Here is a 20,333-nt window from a genome sequence, read left to right as displayed (position 1 = left end):
TTGTGTAGGCTCCTATGATGTAAGTAATGGACCTCGCCTGCTAGCCTGCTCCCTAAAATATCACTGGTTTGCTCATTTCTATATATAAGGTGCCTACATTCTGCATGGACTGGTTGCATGGCAACATGTGCAAATGGCTTTAGATACCTATTAGGTCTATAAATTACCATATAGCACAGGGGTCCCCAAACTTACCCGGCTTTGGGCCGGATGCCCGCCGCGCCGATTGCGTGGTGGGCCAGAGGGTGCGGGAGCGCGCGGGGGGGGGTGCGGGAGCGTGCGGCTGTGCGCGCCCATGTGCATGCACAAATGCTATTTCTGGCACACTCCCAACCTGGATGGAAAACGCCGGAAATAGCTTGTGCGCATGTGCAGAAGCCTCCTCCGACCCGGAAGTACACCTGAAATGACGCTTGCGCGTGCGCACAACCTATTTCCGTTGCTTTTCCGGGTCGGTAGTCAGCAACCGCACCACGCCGGTAAGAGCGGGAGGCAGCAGCGGGCGGCAGGGGTCCCCGGAGGCCGCATAAAAGAGCAGCGGGCCGTAGTCTGGGGACCCCTGATATAGCATATATTCAACACAAAAAACAGCGACAATTTGTTGTTGACAAAGGACAGCTGGACATATAGAGGGCCTCATTACCTTCAGGAGCTTAGGGCCTCATCAAACCTAAATCTGGCCCTGGTTGTAGCATTTGGGAGAAAAGTCGAAATTATGCGGGGTTTTCATCCCTCTCACCAGAATTGCCTCCCGACACACACTTTGGTTGTGTGGAATGACTGGGTCCCTTTCTTGCTCCATCCAAAGAGTCGCAGCCGGCCGATTGGGGGAGGTTGATCCAGAGAGATGCTCACGAGGGGCGCTGGGAAAGACTGGAGCAGACCGTATCCTTTTGGGGGAGGCTGGTTAGGGTGGGCTGGGAGGAGCTGCTGCTGCGCCCCCCCCAATTGCTCTGCGTTCTTCAGAGGAATGGAAATGGTAGTTCATTTGACGGTGAAGTGCCACTGGGCTTCATGCCATAGACGTAGTGCAGAAGATTTCTCTTGAGCATGGCTGCTGGATATTTCGGCTCTGTTCAGTAGCATACTGTACTTAAAAGGCCAGGGCCTTATTTACGACACAGGACTGCAATAACTCCAAGGAATGTCTCTCCCCATATAAACCGACCCGCACCCTACAATCTGAGCCTCTTCTTGGCCGCCACTTCTATATGAAGTCCAGAAGATGGCAAGAGCCTTTCCTGCAGTGGCTCCCAATTTGTGGAATGCTCTCCCCAGGGAGGTTTGCCTGGTGCCGTCCTTATACACCTTGAAACGCCAGGCAAAAATGTTCTTCTTCAACCAGGCCTTGGTCTGATTAATATTCTACAGCCTTTTAAATGTGCTTGTAGGGAGAAGGGTTGTTGTTTGGTCGCCTCTTTTTTAAACTATTTATTTGTGTGTTTACTTTGTATTTTATCTTGTGAACTGCCCTGAGATGTTTTTGATGAAGGGCAGTATAAAATTCTAATAAAAATAACATCACCAGGGACAGCCACCCCCCCCCCCCAGTCTCAGATTTGGGCTTTGAAATCTGAGGGTCTGGGGTGCTACTGAACTGGCAAACCCTACCATTTTACTATTCTGATGTTTGGTGCCTTGGGTGACTTTGGGAGGAAGAACGGGGTGCAAATGTAATAAATATACAAATAGGTAATACAGGTGAAACTCGGAAAATTAGAATATCGTCGAAAAGTGCATTTATTTCAGTAATGCAACTTAAAAGGTGAAACCAATATATGAGATAGGTGCATGACATGCAAAGCAAGACATGCCAAGCCTTTATTTGTAGTAATTGTAATTATTTGTTGTTAGGCGGGTCGATTATAAATGGAATGTAATTAATGAAATGTAACAGTGATGTTTATTTTTGTATTATTGTAACTATTTGTTTTATTACTGTGGAATTTCCAAAAGAAGGCATTTGTAAAAATATAAATATAAAAATAAGTTGCATTACTGAAATAAATGCGCTTTTCGACGATATTCTAATTTTCTGAGTTTCACCTGTACATGATTAAAAATGCAAGAATGGATCTCAATCTGAACCAGCCCCGAAAGAACAAGAGACCTGTTTTGCTCTGGAGTTGAGAGCAGGAAGGGTGGAAGGGAAAGGGATTGTAGGAAATTGGAAACAGGCGAGGGAAAGAATGTTATGGAGACACAATTTGAAAACTGCAGGGGGAAGTTCAAATGTTACAACTGTCTCCCCCCTGCGCCAGTCTTTATTTAGGCCACATGTCTGTCTTCCGGGCTTTCTGCCTGGGAATGGATATGGCAAAAGAGGGCCTTTTCCCTAGAGTATTTTTTAAAAAGAACCCAGACTTTTTTTTTAAAAAAAGCAACAACCAAAACCTCTGTGCCCTATCAAATATTTAATTTTAATTATATATAGCTCCAACCAATGTGCATGAACATGTTTGCAGAGCACAAAAGGAATAGATCCCTTTCCTGAAGAGCGTACAACCAGTGGTTGCCAACCTTTTCTGGCCGGAGGGCACATTTTGAGATTTGAGAGAGTCCTGGGGGACAAAGTAGCTGCTTTTGAGGGTCTGTTAGGGGTGAGAGTGGCATAATGCAAAATCAGAGAGACAGCCAGTAGAATCATAGAATTAGAGGGGGCCCCTCCAAGCGTCCTCTAGTCCAACCTCTGGCAATGCATGATCATTTGGGTCGGCCTTTTCTGAAGTTTTTTTCCAACTCTTCCATGTCCTTTTTGAGGCGAGGCAACCAGAGCCTTTTTATTGATTTTAGACACACACACACACACACACACACACACACACACACACACACACACTATCTATCTAACAGGGAACATTCCTCATAGCGGAAAGTGTGCAGAAAGATGCATATTTGTGAAACAGGCAGGAAGGCAGAACGATGACCATTTCCTTGGTACAACAGAAATGCAAGTTCATGCTGTTGAGGAGCCAGAGGGAGGATTTGGCTATAAAATAATTATTTTAATCTGGGGCTGGACAAGAAGGAAACTACAGTACTTTGCTTTTTGACGATTCTTATCTTTCTTTGTGGCTACTGTTCAGAAGCCTCTTTGCATAGAGTTTTCCCCCCATTAAGTGTGTGTGTGTGTGAGAGAGAGAGAGCTCATAATTGCCTTCTTGGCTCTCTCTGAGTTCAGGTTTGGGGTTTCTCTTACAGATGGCTTGAGTGCATTCACTCTCTACTGCAGAGGCAATGCTTGTGGGTTTCGATGATGCATAGTGTTTCAGAGCCATTAGTATTTAGCTGGAAAAGGAGATGACAGCCAAGGTTGCAAACTGGGGGGGACGGGGACGACAACACTTTTTCCTGGGCTTTAGTTTGCAGAGAGCTGCCTGCCCTTGTCTCTATCTTTGGGCTTGCACCAGATACATACCGTAGCTGTCAAGTTCTCCCTTTTCTTAAGGGAAATTCCCTTATGTTGAATAGGCTTCCTCGCGAGAAAAGGGAAAACTTGACAGCTATGACCAGATGTTTGCAGCAAAATGTCTGCAGCGGGCTCAAACCCTGAACAGGAACACTCTGGTTGGAGATTCCAGCCCCCCATCTGCCCCCTGGAAGGGGCCAGGCAAACCTGGAGACTTCAGGTTAGACCTGAAGGTCTGGCAACCCTAATTTTCAAGCCCAATTTTTGGTGAGGGGGGGGTAGGAAGGGCACCTAGGAACACCCCTGCTGGAAAATGTGTGCCCCCTGGCACCACTATGGCGACCCCTTAATTGCAGACTCTGGTGCATGGGTAGGCAAACTAAGGCCCGGGGGCCGGATCTGGCCCAATCGCCTTCTAAATCCGGCCCGCAGACGGTCCAGGAATCAGCGTGTTTTTACATGAGTTGAATGTGTGCTTTATTTAAAATGCATCTCTGGGTTATTTGTGGGGCATAGGAATTTGTTCATATTTTCCCCAAAAAATTATAGTCCCCCCCCCAAGATCTGAGGGACAGTGGACCGGCCCCCTGCTAAAAAAGTTTGCTGACCCCTGCGTGTCTACAGTGGAACCTCGGTTTATGAACACCTCGGTTTACGAATTTTCAGTTTATGAATGCTGCAGACCCATCTGGAACGGATTAATTCACTTTCCATTACTTTCAATGGGAAAGTTCGCTTCAGTTTATGAACGCTTCAGTTTATGAACAGATTTCCGGAACCAATTACACCCATGCTTCGGGTTAAGTACGCTTCAGGTTGAGTACTCCGCGGACCCGTCTGGAACGGATTAATCCACTTTCCATTACTTTCAATGGGAAAGTTCGCTTCAGTTTATGAACGCTTCAGTTTAAGTACTCTGCTGACCGTCTGGAACAGATTAATCCACTTTCCATTACTTTCAATGGGAAAGTTTGCTTCAGTTTATGAACGCTTCAGTTTATGAACAGACTTCCGGAACCAATTGTGTTCATAAACCGAGGTACCACTGTATAGAGATTTGGGGTGAACTCCACTAGGCAGTACTTTGCTGTAGCAACGTCCTGTGTATCCACACACATCTCTTTTCCTTTGCAACACTTTAACTACAGGAAATCCCCAATGTTGAGTTTGTAGCGAAAATGGCAACCACAAGCGGGAGAAAGGAACTCCTAAATTGGACACTTGGTGACCTTAGAATGAGTATAGAGTAATTATAGTTCATCTGAAGGCCTCTTGTCTGTGAGACGTCCCAGGCAGTCAGGCCCCTCCCTGCAAGAACGTTAGTCACTTTCGTAGGCTTTGGGGTGCCAAGGGTGCTAGTTTTCCTATCACTCCCTCCAATTGTGTCGCATGTTGGGATCGAACCTGCAAACTTGGCGTTACAAACACCATGCTCTCTAGCCCAGTGTTTCCCAACCTTGTGCCTCCAGCTGTTTTTGGACTACAACTCCCATCATCCCTAGCTAGCAAGACCAGTGGTCAGGAATGATGGGAATTGTAGTCCGAAAACAGTTGGAAGCACAAGGTTGGGAAACACTGCTCTAGCCAACTAATGAGCCATGCATCCAAGCCATGGGGGAACCACTAACAGTTACTCCCCTGAAGACCTCTCCGTGATGGGGCAGGTGTACAAAGACCAGGCAACCTCCGAGGCATACTGGATCCAAGTTGCTCAGGGCCTTGTCAATTAATGCCAGAACCTTGAACCAGGCCCTGTAGTCTCTGGCCACACAGATGCGCACATGTTTAAGCACCAGAGTTACACGCTGGCAATAGTCTCCACCAAAACAGTCCAGTACAATTGCCATCAATTCCGACCAACGCATCTCCAAAAGGCAAACATGGGGTTGAATTTACCCAGGGCCAGGGGCCAGAAACCGAGTGAGCCCAGGATTTCAGGCAGGGGACATTTCCTGCTTGGAGATGCCATTGGAGATTGAACCTGGGAGCTTTTTGCGTGCAAAGATGCTCTGCCACTGACCCAGGGCATCTACCCCAGCATGCTGCCTTTGTACATCCCATCCAGCCTGTGTACTTCTAAGTGGCTCATGTCTGGGAGGAAAGTGTGGGCGGTCTTGGAGCAGCGACAGCCCTGCAATTACGAGACACGGTAATTCAAGGTTTCCCTTCTCCCTTTGGCTTCCAAAAGGGATTATTTTCCCATTGCTGCTCAAGAGGCACACTTGGAATTCCTTTCTTCTCGTTCAGCTGTGATCTTCTCTCTCTCTCTCTCTCTCTCTCTCTCTCTCTCTCTCTCTCTGTGTGTGTGTGTTGACATCTTGGGAAGGCTTCACCCTGCTTTGCAGAATATAATTAAGTTCTAGAAGGGGGGGGGGAACTTGGCCTGGCTGTGTTTAGAATATCTACTTTGAAAACAGCGGCTCTTGTGTGTCCATGATCAGTTAAGCTGCGGTTATCCTAACTGATGGTGGGTTTGAAAGGCTCCAGGTCTACCTCCAGACACCCTGTTCGTTGAGCATTCATCCTTAACAGCTTGGGTGATGCTTAGTTTGTGGCCACTTCCAGGTGGTCTGTTTATTAAGCAAGCATCCTGCTTTGTTTTCTGGGAAATGAGAAGATGTAGGCTTTAATCTGAGCATTCATGGGAAACGGTAGTTTACCCCTCTTAGAGCTACAGTTCCCAGCGCCCTAACAATCTACAGTCCCTCGGATTCTCTCTCTTTTTTTTGCGGGTGGAGGAATGCTTCAAATGTATGATTTATATCTCGCCTTGAAACAAAATTATGGACTGGTCATTTCTTCGTCAGAGTGCAAACGGGCAAATTTAGCAGGGGATCAAATACTCCCCCCCCCTCACTGTACGACAGCGAGCATTTGGCCTGAATTCAACCTGATTTAAATGTGCAGTGTTTCGATCCGCCCTCGCTATCCTGATCCACTTCTTCTAGCCAGCTGTAAAACTCAGTTTTTTTTATTCCTCCCCCGTCTGTGTTCGAGCTGTCAAATAGTTTCTTCCAAGCCCTGAGCCAGCATGTCACAGCTAGTAGTAACCAACAGATCTTAAGGCTTGTTTATCTTCACTTATTTCCTCCCTTTCATCATGGAACCCTCAGGTGACAGACTTCTACTTTATATTATATTTATTGCATTTGGCTGAGTGATGGCAACTGACCCAGGGTCAGCCGGTGAGCCTCATGACTGAGTGGGGATTTGAACCCTGGTCTCCTAAGTCCTAGTCCATGGGTAGGCAAACTAAGGCCCGGGGGCCGTATCTGGCCCAATCGCCTTCTAAATCCAGCCTGCAGACAGTCCGGGAATCAGCGTGTTTTTACATGAGTAGAATGTAAAAGAACCTTTTAATGAGGGTGAAAGAGGAGAGCGCAAAATATGGTCTGAAGCTCAACATCAAAAAAACCAAGATCATGGCCACTGGTCCCATCACCTCCTGGCAAATAGAAGGGGAAGAAATGGAGGCAGTGAGAGATTTTACTTTCTTGGGCTCCTTGATCACTGCAGATGGTGACAGCAGTCACGAAATTAAAAGACGCCTGCTTCTTGGGAGAAAAGCAATGACAAACCTAGACAGCATCTTAAAAAGCAGAGACATCACCTTGCCGACAAAGGTCCGTATAGTTAAAGCTATGGTTTTCCCAGTAGTGATGTATGGAAGTGAGAGTTGGACCATAAAGAAGGCTGATCGCCGAAGAATTGATGCTTTTGAATTATGGTGCTGGAGGAGACTCTTGAGAGTCCCATGGACTGCAAGAAGATCAAACCTATCCATTCTTAAGGAAATCAGCCCTGAGTGCTCCCTGGAAGGACGGATCGTGAAGCTGAGGCTCCAATACTTTGGCCACCTCATGAGAAGAGAAGAATCCTTGGAAAAGACCCTGATGTTGGGAAAGATTGAGGGCACTAGGAGAAGGGGACGACAGAGGACAAGATGGTTGGACAGTGTTCTCGAAGCTACGAACATGAGTTTGACCAAACTGCGGGAGGCAGTGCAAGACAGGAGTGCCTGGCGTGCTATGGTCCATGGGGTCACGAAGAGTCGGACACGACTAAACGACTAAACAACAACAACAGAATGTGCCCTTTTATTTAAAATGCATCTCTGAGTTATTTGTGGGGCATAGGAATTCATTCATTCCCCCCCCCCATGAGTCCGGCCCCCCACGAGCTCTGAGGGACAGTGGACCGGCCCCCTGCTGATAAAGTTTGCTGACCCCTGTACCTAGTCTTCTTGACACACTTAACCACTGCACCACACTGCCTCTCATGTGCCCAGATGGTTCCCCCATCCAGGCCGAGAGCTGCCTAGCTTCAGCAATTTGTTAGACTTGTTTGTCTTCAGATAACGGGACCTTAGCAATATAATCTAGCAGCTTGCAAATCATTTGAGAAAGTGTCTCTCTCAGTCTCTCTGCCCTTGAAATGAAACCACCTCACTTGAAGGCCATGACTTCCGTACATTCAGGATTCCCTCACCCCATTGCAGTCAGCAAATACCTTGCATTCAGTGAGCCCGTCCTACTAGCAGAGGGATCAAACTTGTCAGTGGCTTTTAAATCAAACGCACAGCCCCTCCCCATCCCTATACACATTTTTTTGAGCAGCATTTGCAGAAATGATGGAGATGAATAAATCTGCTTACTGGTCAGACGGTGTTCATCTGTTTTGTTTTTCTGTGTTTGCTGCTACGCTTTCATTCCTGGGTTTGCACCCTGTGGCTAAAATGCATCTGCAGCCGGGTTCTAGTGAGGCCATGGAATTAGCGGCCTAAAGCCTTCATTATTGGTTTAGCTGTCTGCTTGAGAGTGCCTGCAGGGCAGGGAAGCTGCCACTCTGGACAGGTCTGTTGTGCTGCTTGTGTGGAAGATAAATGCAGCTTGAGAGACTAGCCTCCCCTCCTGGAACATTCACATCCCAAATGGACATTAGAGAAAATTGCAACTAAGAACGTGCATCTGAGCTTGCCTATTTCTTCCTCCCTCCCAGTCAGTTTTCCTTTCCTGCCATACCTTTTTAGGTTGTTAGCTTGAGGGGAGCAGCTGCCACCCCCTCAAGCTAACAACCTAAAAAGGTATGGCAAACGTTCAATTCCCAAGGCGTTATATATACAAATACGCCTTGGGAGTTGAATGTTTCAGCTCCCGAACGTGTGTGTGTGTGTGTGTGTGCATTGCTAAGCAGTGGGACAATTAAAAAAACACACACCAATAATAGACACGGAGTTTTGAAATGTACTTGGATAGGTTTGTTGTTGTTGTTGTTGTTTTTTTAAAAAACTAAATAAATTTGATGGTTGTGCTGGAAGATGGAGTAGCAAAAAACTCAGCTTTCCTATGTTTCTCAAAAAGCTGCTTTTCACATTCAGGCTACATACACATTACAACTTGAAAGCACAGTGGAAGCACATTTCCCCCCTCAAAGAATTACGAGCACTGTAGACCCCTCCCCGAGTCACAGTTTGCAGTAACCCATAATCTTCCGTTCCCAGAATTCTGTGAGGGGGCGTGTGCTTTGAATGTGCTTTAAATGTAGAGTGCATGCATAGCCTGATAGTCAGGCCGCAGCCTAATTTAGGGAGGCCAGGACAGATAGTGTAGCCCTGTCCACCAACAGATGGGCCAGTGGGGAACCCAGTGCCCCCCCCCCGGAATCCGATGCCTGAGGTCAAATCCACACCATGCATTCAAAGTGCTTGTACCACTTTAATAGTCATGACTTCCCCCCGAGAATCCTGGGGCCCGGAGTTGACCTCACAGCACTGCAGTTCCCAATCCCTTTAACAAACTCCAGTTCCCATTATTCTGCATGACTTTTGCAGTTAGGAAAGTGATGGAGAAATTCACTGAAAAATGTAGAATGAACGAACGATTAATGGGAAGACGTATAACCTCCCCATAAGCAATCAAAACGAGCGTTTCGTAAAGATACCAGCTGTGCACACATGACTTTTTACTCCAGTTCATTCCCTCCACCGGTGTTTGAAGCCAAGCGGACATGATGTTAGCCACGATCCAAATTCATCCTGTAGTTTCTGGAGAAATGCCCCTCTGTGATGTGTTTTCCTTCGATCCAGCTTCCATCTGATTAAAAACAGAAGCTGAGGTGTGGACAATTGAGACAACAGTTGCACATGGCCAGATGGGATTTGGAGACGGGAATTGCAGATGGGGGAACAAGTCAGTAAGGCTCACCAGGTGAAGAACTCCCCACCCCGTCTTGTACAGCAATGTGAAAATGCAACTTGAGGTGCCTCTGGGGTGGCGTGAGAAACAACCTTACTGCATTTCAAGCCGCTGATGTGTACCTAGCGCTTGTCTAATATCCTCATAAGCTTTATGTGAGCAAATTGGGATGAATGCTCGATTCCTTAGATCTCATAATATTTTTTTTGAAGCTTAGATAAAACACTTTCATCTCCCAGCGTGGTTCAGGTATCACTGTCTCATGATTTTTGGGGGCGGTGCCTATATATTGTAAAGTCGAAAATCAATGGAGAGGAAAACGACACACTTTGTTAGATGTGATTATCTTGACCAATCTGTTAGAAAATTATGTTAATAGGAGCAAATGCAAAAGTGAAATTAGATCCCATGAACTGCAAAGTCCTTTCCCCCTCTCGTTCTCTGGTGACAGTGGTCAGGGCTAATATTCTGCCAGTTGGTTTGTTTTTGGGTTGGTTTTTTTTAGCAACTTAAAAACCAACCAAATTAGTGGTGTCAAAATCAGTGAAGTATCTCAGAACTGCTTTAGAGTTGTGTCATGCTCCTTATTCTGACCCAAAGTTACCTTTGCTTCTAGCTTAATCTTTCTTTCCTATCTGTATGTTTATGTCTTTTTAAAAAAACTTTGTAAAATGTTTTGTTTGGTTTCTCTCCCCACCCCCTCAATGATTTTTCAGGTTGGCGGAACAAAAACTGGTGTCGTGCGATATGTGGGGGAGACGGATTTTGCCAAAGGGGAGTGGTGTGGGGTGGAACTGGATGAACCTTTGGGGAAGAACGATGGAGCTGTTGCCGGAACAAGGTAGGGGGCCGCCACAGGCTGAGTGAGCAGGATCCGTGTGTGCAGGGTTGTTCTTTTGCCCCGGAGCTTTTCCTGTGAAAACCCGCTCCTTAGCGCCCAATCAAAGCCAACATCAATCCAGGTTTCCCGGTGATCGCCGTTTGCTCTGGGTTTTCGTGGGAAGGCTTCAGAGCAAAAAAAGTATGTGCTTAGTCACAGAGCTTTTAAGTGCAAATTGTGCCTGGGAAGAGCAGAAGAAAGGTATGTGAGGATAAGCCCGGAATGTTTCTGCAAACTAAGCGATACACATTTTAAAAATCCTTCTCACATCTAAATTATTATTTGTTGAATTTGTTAGTCACCAGGGGAGCCTAAAGTGACTTACAACCAAACGGACAATAAACCCCACATGATGTTGTTGTTGTTTAGTCGTTTAGTCGTGTCTGACTCTTCATGACCCCATGGACCAGAGCACGCCAGGCACTCCTGTCTTCCACTGCCTCCCGCAGTTTGGTCAGACTCATGTTGGTGGCTTCGAGAACACTGTCCAACCATCTCGTCCTCTGTCATCCCCTTCTCCTTGTGCCCTCCATCTTTCCCAACATCAGGGTCTTTTGCAGGGAGTCTTCTCTTCTTATGAGGTGGCCAAAGTATTGGAGCCTCAGCTTCAGGATCTGTCCTTCCAGTGAGCACTCAGGGCTGATTTCCTTCAGAATGGATAGGTTTGATCTTCTTGAAGTCCATGGGACTCTCAAGAGTCTCCTCCAGCACCATAATTCAAAAGCATAAATTCTTCGGTAATCAGCCTTCTTTATGGTCCAGCTCTCACTTCCATACATCACTACTGGGAAAACCATAGCTTTAACTATACGGACCTTTGTCGGCAAGGTGATGTCTCTGCTTTTTAAGATGCTGTCTAGGTTTGTCATTGCTTTTCTCCCAAGAAGCAGGCGTCTTTTAATTTCGTGACTGCTGTCACCATCTGCAGTGACAGCAGTCACGAAACCCCACATACAATATTAAAACCAAGGGGAAATAGAAGTGAATTAAAAACATCCTGCCCACTTCTGACCTACCCTGATGGTCTAGGTTTCTATGCGCCAAAGGTTTTATGAAATGGTGTAGCCTGGACCACCTCAGTCGAGAATCAGATGTATCAAGTCACTCTCAGACCGGACCCCTATGGGGAGAGGCCCAGGGCAAACTGAGATGCCTGGGGGTTTCCTGATCTTCTGACACCTCTGCGAATCCGTCTCCCTGGCAACCAGCCGAAGGAGATGCTTTAGCGAGAAGCATCCAAAGTTACCATACTTGGAAATGGCAACCATAAACAGCTGCATGCAAAGGACTTGGAGCTCTGCAATTCCCCAGCTCCACCTCCCACAGGCAGAGAATTTGGGGCAGCTGCCAGCTGCTTTTGTGCAGATTTTGAGGCGGCGCTCTGGAACAGCTGCTCACATCTGGGTGAGATGTTTGGCGTGCCTGTAGAGATCTTCACTTGCATTTTCAGTGATACATCACTAACAGCTTATTTAGTCAGCTGAGCTGCCTGAGAAAAGGAATAGCCCTGCCCTCTTGGCCCAGACGTTGTCATCTGCTCTGCTGCCACATCTGATTTTTTTTTGGTGGTGTGTGTGTGTCATTTTTATTGGGTGGGTTTGTTTTCCTAGGCAGCCATAATCTGTATAAACAGGGCTATGTATTACGAGAAGGAGAGTTTTAAGAACTGGCACCTGAGCAAGGTTTTCCCCTCTTCCTCTCCCATTCCCCCTTTCCTTGGGTGTTGCATCTTTTTAGAGGTTGTGGACTTCTCATTTTTCCTAGCCATTGTTGAAGGTCTGTTTATTATCATCACCATCAATTTATTAATTGCCTTCTGAACAACTATCTCAAGGCAATGTGCGCAACAGGTAATTGAAAATTAAATCTGTATAATTTGGCAGAAGATTTGGATTAATTGTTTAATTGATATTTGTATAATTTGGAAATGGATTAGATATTTAAATTGGAAAATCTAATAAAAACGTTTATTAAAAAGAAAGAAAGAAAGAAAGAAAGAAAGAAAACACAAAAACAGCAAACATCTGAGGCCCTTCTTCGGGTGCCTTTTCCACGAGAGGGTGGCAACACGAGAACAGGCCTTCTCTGTTGTGGCTCCCTGTTTGTGGATTGCTCTCCCCAGAGAGGTTCGCCTGGCACCTTCATTATATATATTTTAGGCACCATGCGAAAGCGTTCCTCTTCGACCAGACCTTTGGTTGATTGACATCCGATGCCCTTTTAAATGTGTTGAGGGAGGGGGGATTCTTGGGGTTTTTTTTGTTCTTATTTTTATTATTATAGCATGTTTTGCTTTTTATACTGTAATTTTACGTTGTGAGCTGCTATGGCATCTATGGATGACGGGTGGTATACAAATTTAATAAACAATAATAATAAATGATGGAGAAGATGCCCTGGGATCTACGGATGAAGGGCGGCATACAAATATAATAAATGATAAAATTATTATTATTATTATTATTATTATTATTATTATTATTATTAAACAATGAGGGCAATACAAGATAGGTGTTCATGGCAAATATCCATTTATCCAGCTGGGAAAGCCTATCAGGACAAAAACGACCACAGCACCCATTGTGTTTTGGGATCCCAAGTGCGGGACCCGGAAGCATGGAACAGGAACGTAACCTCTGCCTGTCTTTTCAACTCCAGGTATTTCCAGTGCCCACCCAAGTTCGGCCTCTTTGCTCCCATTCACAAGGTCATCCGCATCGGCTTCCCATCCACCAGCCCGGCCAAAGCCAAGAAGAGCAAGCGAATGGCCATGGGAGTCTCGGCCTTGACCCACAGCCCCAGCAGCTCCTCCATCAGCTCAGTCAGTTCGGTGGCCTCCTCTGTCGGGGGAAGACCCAGCCGGAGCGGGCTGGTAAGGAGCGGCTTCTGTTTGGGAATGAGGGCTTGGGTCATATCCCCGCACCATAATTTTAAAGCACTATTATCCCACTGTAAACAGTCAGGGCTTCCTCCTCCAATGAATGCTGGGAAATGTAGTTTGTTAACGGTGCTGAGAGTTGTTAGGAGACACGCCCCCCCCATAGAGCTGTAGTTCTCAGAGTTGCTGAACGATCAACCCCTCTTTTAAGGAAGAGATATGGATTTATTTACAGGCAGTGGCCATTTCGCGCATATCTGACATGCGACCGCCGGCGCATGGGTCATAGAATCATAGAGTTAGTTGGAAGAGACCACAAGGGCCATCCAGTCCAACCCCCTGCCAAGCAGGAAACACCATCAAAGCATTCTTGACAGATGGCTGTCAAGTATCTGCTTAAAGACCTCCAAAGAAAAAGACTCCAGCACACTCCTTGTAATATTTGATATTCTGGAATTCTTTTGGAAGTTGATATAGGCTATCGGTGTAGAAGTAGGAATTTTGTTTAGTGTATTAAGATATTAGGAAGTTCAAATTGAGAGAAATTTTGGATAAGGTTATAATGTTGATTATGGTTTAATTAAAAAAAAAATTTTTGGTAACTGCTAAAGATGATTAAAATTGAAATTCAGATAGGGGAAACTCGAGGAAGTCACCCAAAGAGGTTAAGGAAAAAGAGGAAATGACAAGAATTTATATGCATTGTTGTTTTGTTTTGTTTTTGTTTTGTTGTGTATTTGTGTGTAGGTGTATTTATATAATTGTTCGTGTTGTTATAAAATGGAATATTTTTTTATAAAAAAAACACAGAATAATGGACATGTCATGTTTCTCATCTGAGCTTTTCCAACCTTCCTCCTCCTCCTGCAGCTGACGGAAACCTCTTCTCGCTACGCCCGGAAGATCTCCGGCACGACAGCCCTCCAGGAGGCCCTGAAGGAGAAGCAGCAGCACATCGAGCAGCTGCTGGCGGAGCGAGACCTGGAGCGAGCTGAGGTTGCCAAGGCAACCAGCCGCATCTGCGAGGTGGAGAAGGAGATCAGCATCTTGAAAGCACAACATGAGCAGGTACCTGGGCCACCTGTGAGCCAGCAGAGAGGGATGAGAAAATCAGAAATAGGGAACAAAGTGCTCTTGGTTGATCTGCGATGGTACAGTGGTGCCTCGCTAGACGAATTTAATTCGTTCCACAGGTCTTTTCTTATAACGAAAAATTCATCTAGCGAATCCCATAGGAATGCATTGAATTTTTTTTTTGCCCATAGGAACGCATTCAATGCATTCCTATGGGAAACCGCGATTCGCTAGACGAATTTTTCGTAAAACGCATTCGTCTAGCGAGGCAACCTCCACTAGAACAAACCTTTCGTTAAGTGGAAATTTCGTTAAGCAGGGCATTCGTTAAGCGAGGCACCACTGTACAAGGAAGCGAACTTATACAAATTAGATCATTGATTTATCTCTTTCTGCCCTACCTTGAGATTCCAAGGATCAAATTTAATAATTAAAACAAATACCTCAAGGACCGTTTCTCCCCATATGAACCTACCCAGACCCTGGGATCCTCTTCTGAGGCCCTTCTTCGTGTGCCTCCTCCATAAGAGGTTCAGAGGGTGGCAACACGAGAACAGGGCCTTTTCTGCAGTGGCTCCCCATTTGTGGGATGCTCTCCGCAGGGAAATTCGTCTGCTGCCTTCATTATACACCTTTAGGCGCCAGGCAAAAACGTTCCTCTTCAACCAGGCCTTGGGCTGATGAATGACTGAATCCTGGGACTCTTGATCTCAGGGTCATGGGTTTGAACCCCACGTTGGGTAAAAAGAATACAGTGTTGCAGGGGTTGGACTAGAAGACCCTAGTGGTGCCTTCTAGCTCTACAATTCTATGATTCTATAGCATCTTTATATCCTTTTATATGCATAATTCCTGCCAACCTAGCAGTTCGAAAGCATGTCAAAGTGCAAGTAGATAAATAGGTACCGCTCCAGCGGGAAGGTAAATGGTGTTTCCATGTGCTGCTCTGGTTTGCCAGAAGCGTCGTTGTCATGCTGGCCACATGACCCAGAAGCTGTACGCCGGCTCCCTCGGCCAATAATGCAAGATGAGCGCCGCAACCCCAGAGTTGGTCACGACTGGACTTAATGGCAGGGGTGCCTTTACCTTTACCTATATGTAAAATGGGGGGTGGGGTTTTTGTGGTTTTTTTTGTTCTTCTTTTATTACGTATTTTGTGTTTTTACCTTGAATTCTTATGCTGCAAGCTGCCGAGATATTTGGACGACGGGCGCTGCACAAATTTAATATCAATAAAAACCAGGCCTTGGGCTGATTAACAGTCTGTGGCCTTTTAAACGTCTTTGTGGGAAGGGGGTGCTATTGGTTTGCTTATTGTTTTATGGTGTGTTTTCTGTTCTTGTCTTGTATTTTTGTGTTGTGATCTTTGGGCAAAGGGCGGTTTACAAATTTAATCAATAAAATAACATTATTAATAATAAAGGAGGTCATCAGGCAGGGAGTTCCAACATGTAGGCACTGCCACGCTCAAAAAACAAGTTCTTGCAGGTGCCGAATTATTATTATGAGCTGCTTGCAACAGGGACAGTTCTGCCGATCGAAGCAGTCAGTTGGGCATGTATAGGGTAAAGTAGCCCCACAAGCATGGAGGGATCCCCAAGCTGTTAAGAGTTTTATTTACCAATAGAGACACCTTGAGCTTCACCTGGTAGCAAATCGGCAACCAGCACAGACCTCTAAACCTCTCACTCCTGTTGGCAACTTAGCTGCAGCATTTTACAATAACTTCAGTTACAATAACTGCAGCTTCTGGATTCTGCACTAATCCAGCCTTGAAGTCACTAAAGCCTGGATTTGTAGATTTTATGCTGCCCTGGTCTTTATATATACGTATATTCCTGCGTATAAGACTACTTTTTAACCCAGGGAAATCTTCTCAAAAGTCGGGGGTCGTCTTATACGCTGGGTCGTATTTCTTATACAGCGAGCGTATCCCAAACTCTATATTTTAACTGGAAAAGTTAGGGGTCGTCTTATACGCCCAGTCGTCTTATACGCCGGAGTATTTATTATTTAACTATTATTATATTCATTGATTGATTGATTGAATTTATATCCCGCCTTATACCCAGAGTTCTCAGGGTGGTTCACAGAACAAAATCAAAATATAAAACCACAAAATAGATAATCAGAATATAAACAATAACCCCACTTCCCCCCAAATGCCACATTTTAAAAGGGCATTGGATGTCAATTGTTGTTGTTGAGTTGTTTAGTCATGTCCGACTCTTTGTGACCCCATGGACCAGAGCACGCCAGGCACTCCTGTCTTCCACTGCCTCCTGCAGTTTGGTCAGGCTCATGTTGGTGGCTTCGAGAACACTGTCCAACCATCTCATCCTCTGTCGCCCCCTTCTCCTTGTGCTCTCAATCTTTCCCAACATCAGGGTCTTTTTCCAGGGAGTCTTCTCTTCTCATGAGATCAACCAAAGGCCTGGTTAAAAAGGAACGTTTTTGCCTGGCTCCTAAAGGTGTGTAATGAAGGCGCCAGGCAAACTTCCCTGGGGAGAGCATTCCACAGACAGGGAACCACTGCAGAGAAGGCTCCATTCTCATGTTCCACCCTCCGAACCTCTCCGAACCTTCAGGTTTAGTCCTGAACTGAGCCCTTATTAAAGCCCTGAAGGTTTCCACTTGCTCAGAGACCGCCAAGGTGCCCAGTGGAAGGGACTCTGAGCTTCCTGGAGGAGAAGTGAGATAAGAATGAAATAATACTGAAGATGCCTGGTGCATTTATTTCCTCTGATATTTCTGTATTTAAAAATATCTTCTTCTTCTTTGGCGGTCACTCGTAGCCGAGTAAGATTGTCTTCCATAAACACGGTTTTTACAATGAGTCCATAAGTGACTGTGGAGGCCAATTCTGGATCCACAGGTCCTTCCACAGTGGGAACATTGATTTCCGGGCAGGAGTTGGTCATGGTGTGGATTTGTCAAGCATGCCTTCCTCTTAGCACATTTCTCCCTTGCGTCCTGAGTTCGAGTGTCTTCAAAGCCCATGACACCTTTGGTCAAGGCTGTTCTCCAACTGGAGAGCTCGCAGTTGTCGGTGTTTACACTACATTTTTTTAGATTTGCCTTGAGACAGTCTTTTGTTGACCACCAGCATTACGCTTTCCATATTTAAAAATATAATGGTGATATCAGTGTGCCTGTGCGCACATGCAGTCTCTTATCTTGCCCGTAGGCGTGTTGCATGTTTTGAGACCTTTCTTTCCCTTTCCTTAGTACATCTCCGAAGCAGAAGGGAATTTGCAGAGAGCGCGAACCATGCTGGACAGGTCGCAGAAGGAGAAAGTGGAGTTGCTCAACCAGCTGGAAGAGGAGAAAAGGTATCCATAATAGAGCAGGGGGGGGGGAGTGAGACAGGCAGCCCCCTTGCTTGCTCTCTCACACAGAGGGATTTGGTGTTGACACCGCCAGCGATGGCACTTCCGGCTAGCAAGGAGGGATGCTGAGAGAAGCCTGACAGAAACCGGAGGGTGGAAATGCTGGTTTTCACTTATTCGTCTGGCAAAAGAAACTCAACCCTGCAAGCATGATTGGCACCTGTCCTTTGGAACCCCAGCCCCCCACTGCATATCAAACAGCCCCCTTTTCTGTGTTGTTCTTTCGGCTCCTCTATCAACGGGCCTTCTAAAACCCAGGCGGCATCTGTCCTAGATCTGAACTGATTTTATGTATATGACGCTGCTGTTTTAAACTGTTTTTATATTGATGGGTTTTTTAATTTAAAAAATGTTATTTTATGCAGTGGCTTTCATGCCTCTTATCTGCTTTATGTATGTCATTACAGTATGTTGCAAATCTTGTGTCTTGCGGGAAGCAGTTCAGAAATTTAGTAACGATGCTTTGCTTAATTAGCGCAAGAGAGATTCAGAGTATTTTTTAATCACACCCCAAAAATACAACCTTCATGCTAATGGTTGCCCCCCCCCCCCGACTTCTTTTTTCTGCCTCAGGAAGGTGGAAGATTTGCAGTTCCGTGTTGAGGAAGAATCCATTACGAAGGGAGACTTGGAGGTAATCTGTGGCACCCCCACACTTTAAAAATGGCATGAGCTGAATTGTCCCGTCTCTCCTTCCCTTTGCCAGCCTTTCTGGTCCAGCCTTGTTTTAATAATAAACAGAGTTAGATTGATTAGCTGCTGGCTGACGAAGTGCAGGGCTGGGATGTGTGTTTTCCGAATGGCTTTCACAAAGGAGCGTTTTTCAGACGACGTGCCACAGAACTGACATTGCTCGCTTGTGCTTTGGGTCAATCATGGGGCGAGTTTTGTTTTGTTTTGATCTCTTTGGAGCCTTTATTCTCTGGTGAGGGGGACTCAGTGCATTTATTTCACTGGAGGGGGGGGGAAAGCGCATTGAATGCAGAGCATATCATGAGTGTTTCTAAGTTCTGGATTGTGGTGGGTACCCCCTCACTGCCCTGCTCCTCTCCCAATTTTGTTCCAGTTTTGCCTGCTATTTAAACAAGTCTTGTTCTGCATCCTGGTTAGGAGTTAAAACTGTATTGTCCATTTGAGTGGGGGAAGGAGCAGTTGGAGCGCTTCTGCGCTGTTAGGGTGATATCAAACCAAGTCACACTCGAAATAGACTGAAATTAAGTAGCTTAAGTACATTGATTTTAATAGGACTACTCTGAGGTTGTCAAACTTTGGATATCACCTGCAGAAAGAAAAGCTTCATGTCAACAGCATTAAACATGCTGACATAAAGGAGACATTCTATAAGGAGTTCTTTTTAAAATCTAACTACTTTTTGGTGGAGGTAATTCAAAATACAGTGGTACCTCGGTTTAAGTACACAATTGGTTCCAGAAGTCTGTACTCAACCTGAAGCGTACTTAACCTGAAGCGAACTTTCCCATTGAAAGTAATGGAAAGTGGATTAATCTGTTCCAGACGGTCCGCGGAGTACTTAAACTGAAAGTACTCAAACCGAGGCGTGCTTAAACCGAGGTATGACTGTAAGGAAAGCAGGATGCATTTGTTTATGAATTTAAAATATCTTTGTGTATCCTATTTGGAAAATGCTACTTTGGCTTGCTGTTTGTATGCTTTCCACTTCCTAAGGGTATTAAAGAAGGGCGAAACTATGTAGCATTCCCAAAGCAAAACTTGGATTAAAAGGTGAAGTGAACGCGATTCACGCAGGACACTTTGGTTGGTCCATAGAAGGAGGAGCACGAGGCCAAGAATGGCAGGTTCTCCAAAAAGCTGACTACGTCTGCGCGTGAAGCTCTGAGGGAGAATTGCTGCAAGGGGACAGAGGGGGCTTTGTCGGAGAAAGCCTCTCTCTCCTCTGCCCCCCTCCCAAGGACCTTGGGTCAAATGGTACCCTGCAGCGGCAAGTTTGCCTCGACTGCTCTTGGATGGAGACAGTCTTGGGGAGGGGGGTCCTGGGACGAGGCTGGTTTGGGGCGAACCAATCTCATCGCAAGCAATTGTTTGCAGGTGCAGTGGGACTTGGGGCTGCCAGCAAATGTACAGAATAGACGGGCGGTTGCCTAGGGCAGCAGTTTGCAGTGATAGGTCATCTCATCTTGGATCGGGCATAGCTGCCAAGTACCCCGTATTCCCCGGGAAACCCCCGTTTTTCCTTACCATTTCCCGGCGGTCTCCCGTTTGAGCTCCTTTCTCGTAAATCTTCCTTAAATCCGCTCCTGCCGGCAGCCATTTTTCTGGTGCTGGTTTGCCCATCTATGGGCACCAGAAAATGGCTGCTGCTGGCACCGGAAATAACTTCTACGCATGCCCGGCGGCCATCTTGGAGGTGGCCACCGGACACCTTCCGGTGCAACTTCTGGTGCCGCTGCTACTGCTGATCCCGTATTTTTCTGCAGGAGACTTGGCAGGTATGCGGATCGGGAGATGGGTGTCTTTACGTTTACATTGT

General features: G+C 46.0%; 1 protein-coding gene across 5 annotated transcripts in view; it reads left to right on the top strand.

The window, feature by feature from the left end:
* The window catches only part of CLIP2 (CAP-Gly domain containing linker protein 2), a 75,381-nt gene that overhangs the window by 35,861 nt on the left and 19,187 nt on the right, over positions 1-20,333 (top strand). For all 5 annotated transcript variants that reach the window (XR_009556802.1, XM_060268342.1, XM_060268339.1 and 2 more), the window contains exons 4-8: positions 10,320-10,444; positions 13,142-13,355; positions 14,232-14,429; positions 17,664-17,767; positions 18,398-18,458. Coding sequence is in view for 4 of the 5 variants with exons in the window: in XM_060268342.1 (XP_060124325.1) it covers positions 10,320-10,444; positions 13,142-13,355; positions 14,232-14,429; positions 17,664-17,767; positions 18,398-18,458 (702 nt within the window). In the remaining variant the exon portion in view is untranslated. The remainder of the gene's footprint in view (positions 1-10,319; positions 10,445-13,141; positions 13,356-14,231; positions 14,430-17,663; positions 17,768-18,397; positions 18,459-20,333) is intronic.

The sequence above is a fragment of the Zootoca vivipara genome, chromosome 15 (genome assembly GCF_963506605.1).
Source record: "Zootoca vivipara chromosome 15, rZooViv1.1, whole genome shotgun sequence".
NCBI lineage: Eukaryota > Metazoa > Chordata > Lepidosauria > Squamata > Lacertidae > Zootoca > Zootoca vivipara.
This window is presented reverse-complemented; position numbering and strand designations above follow the sequence as displayed.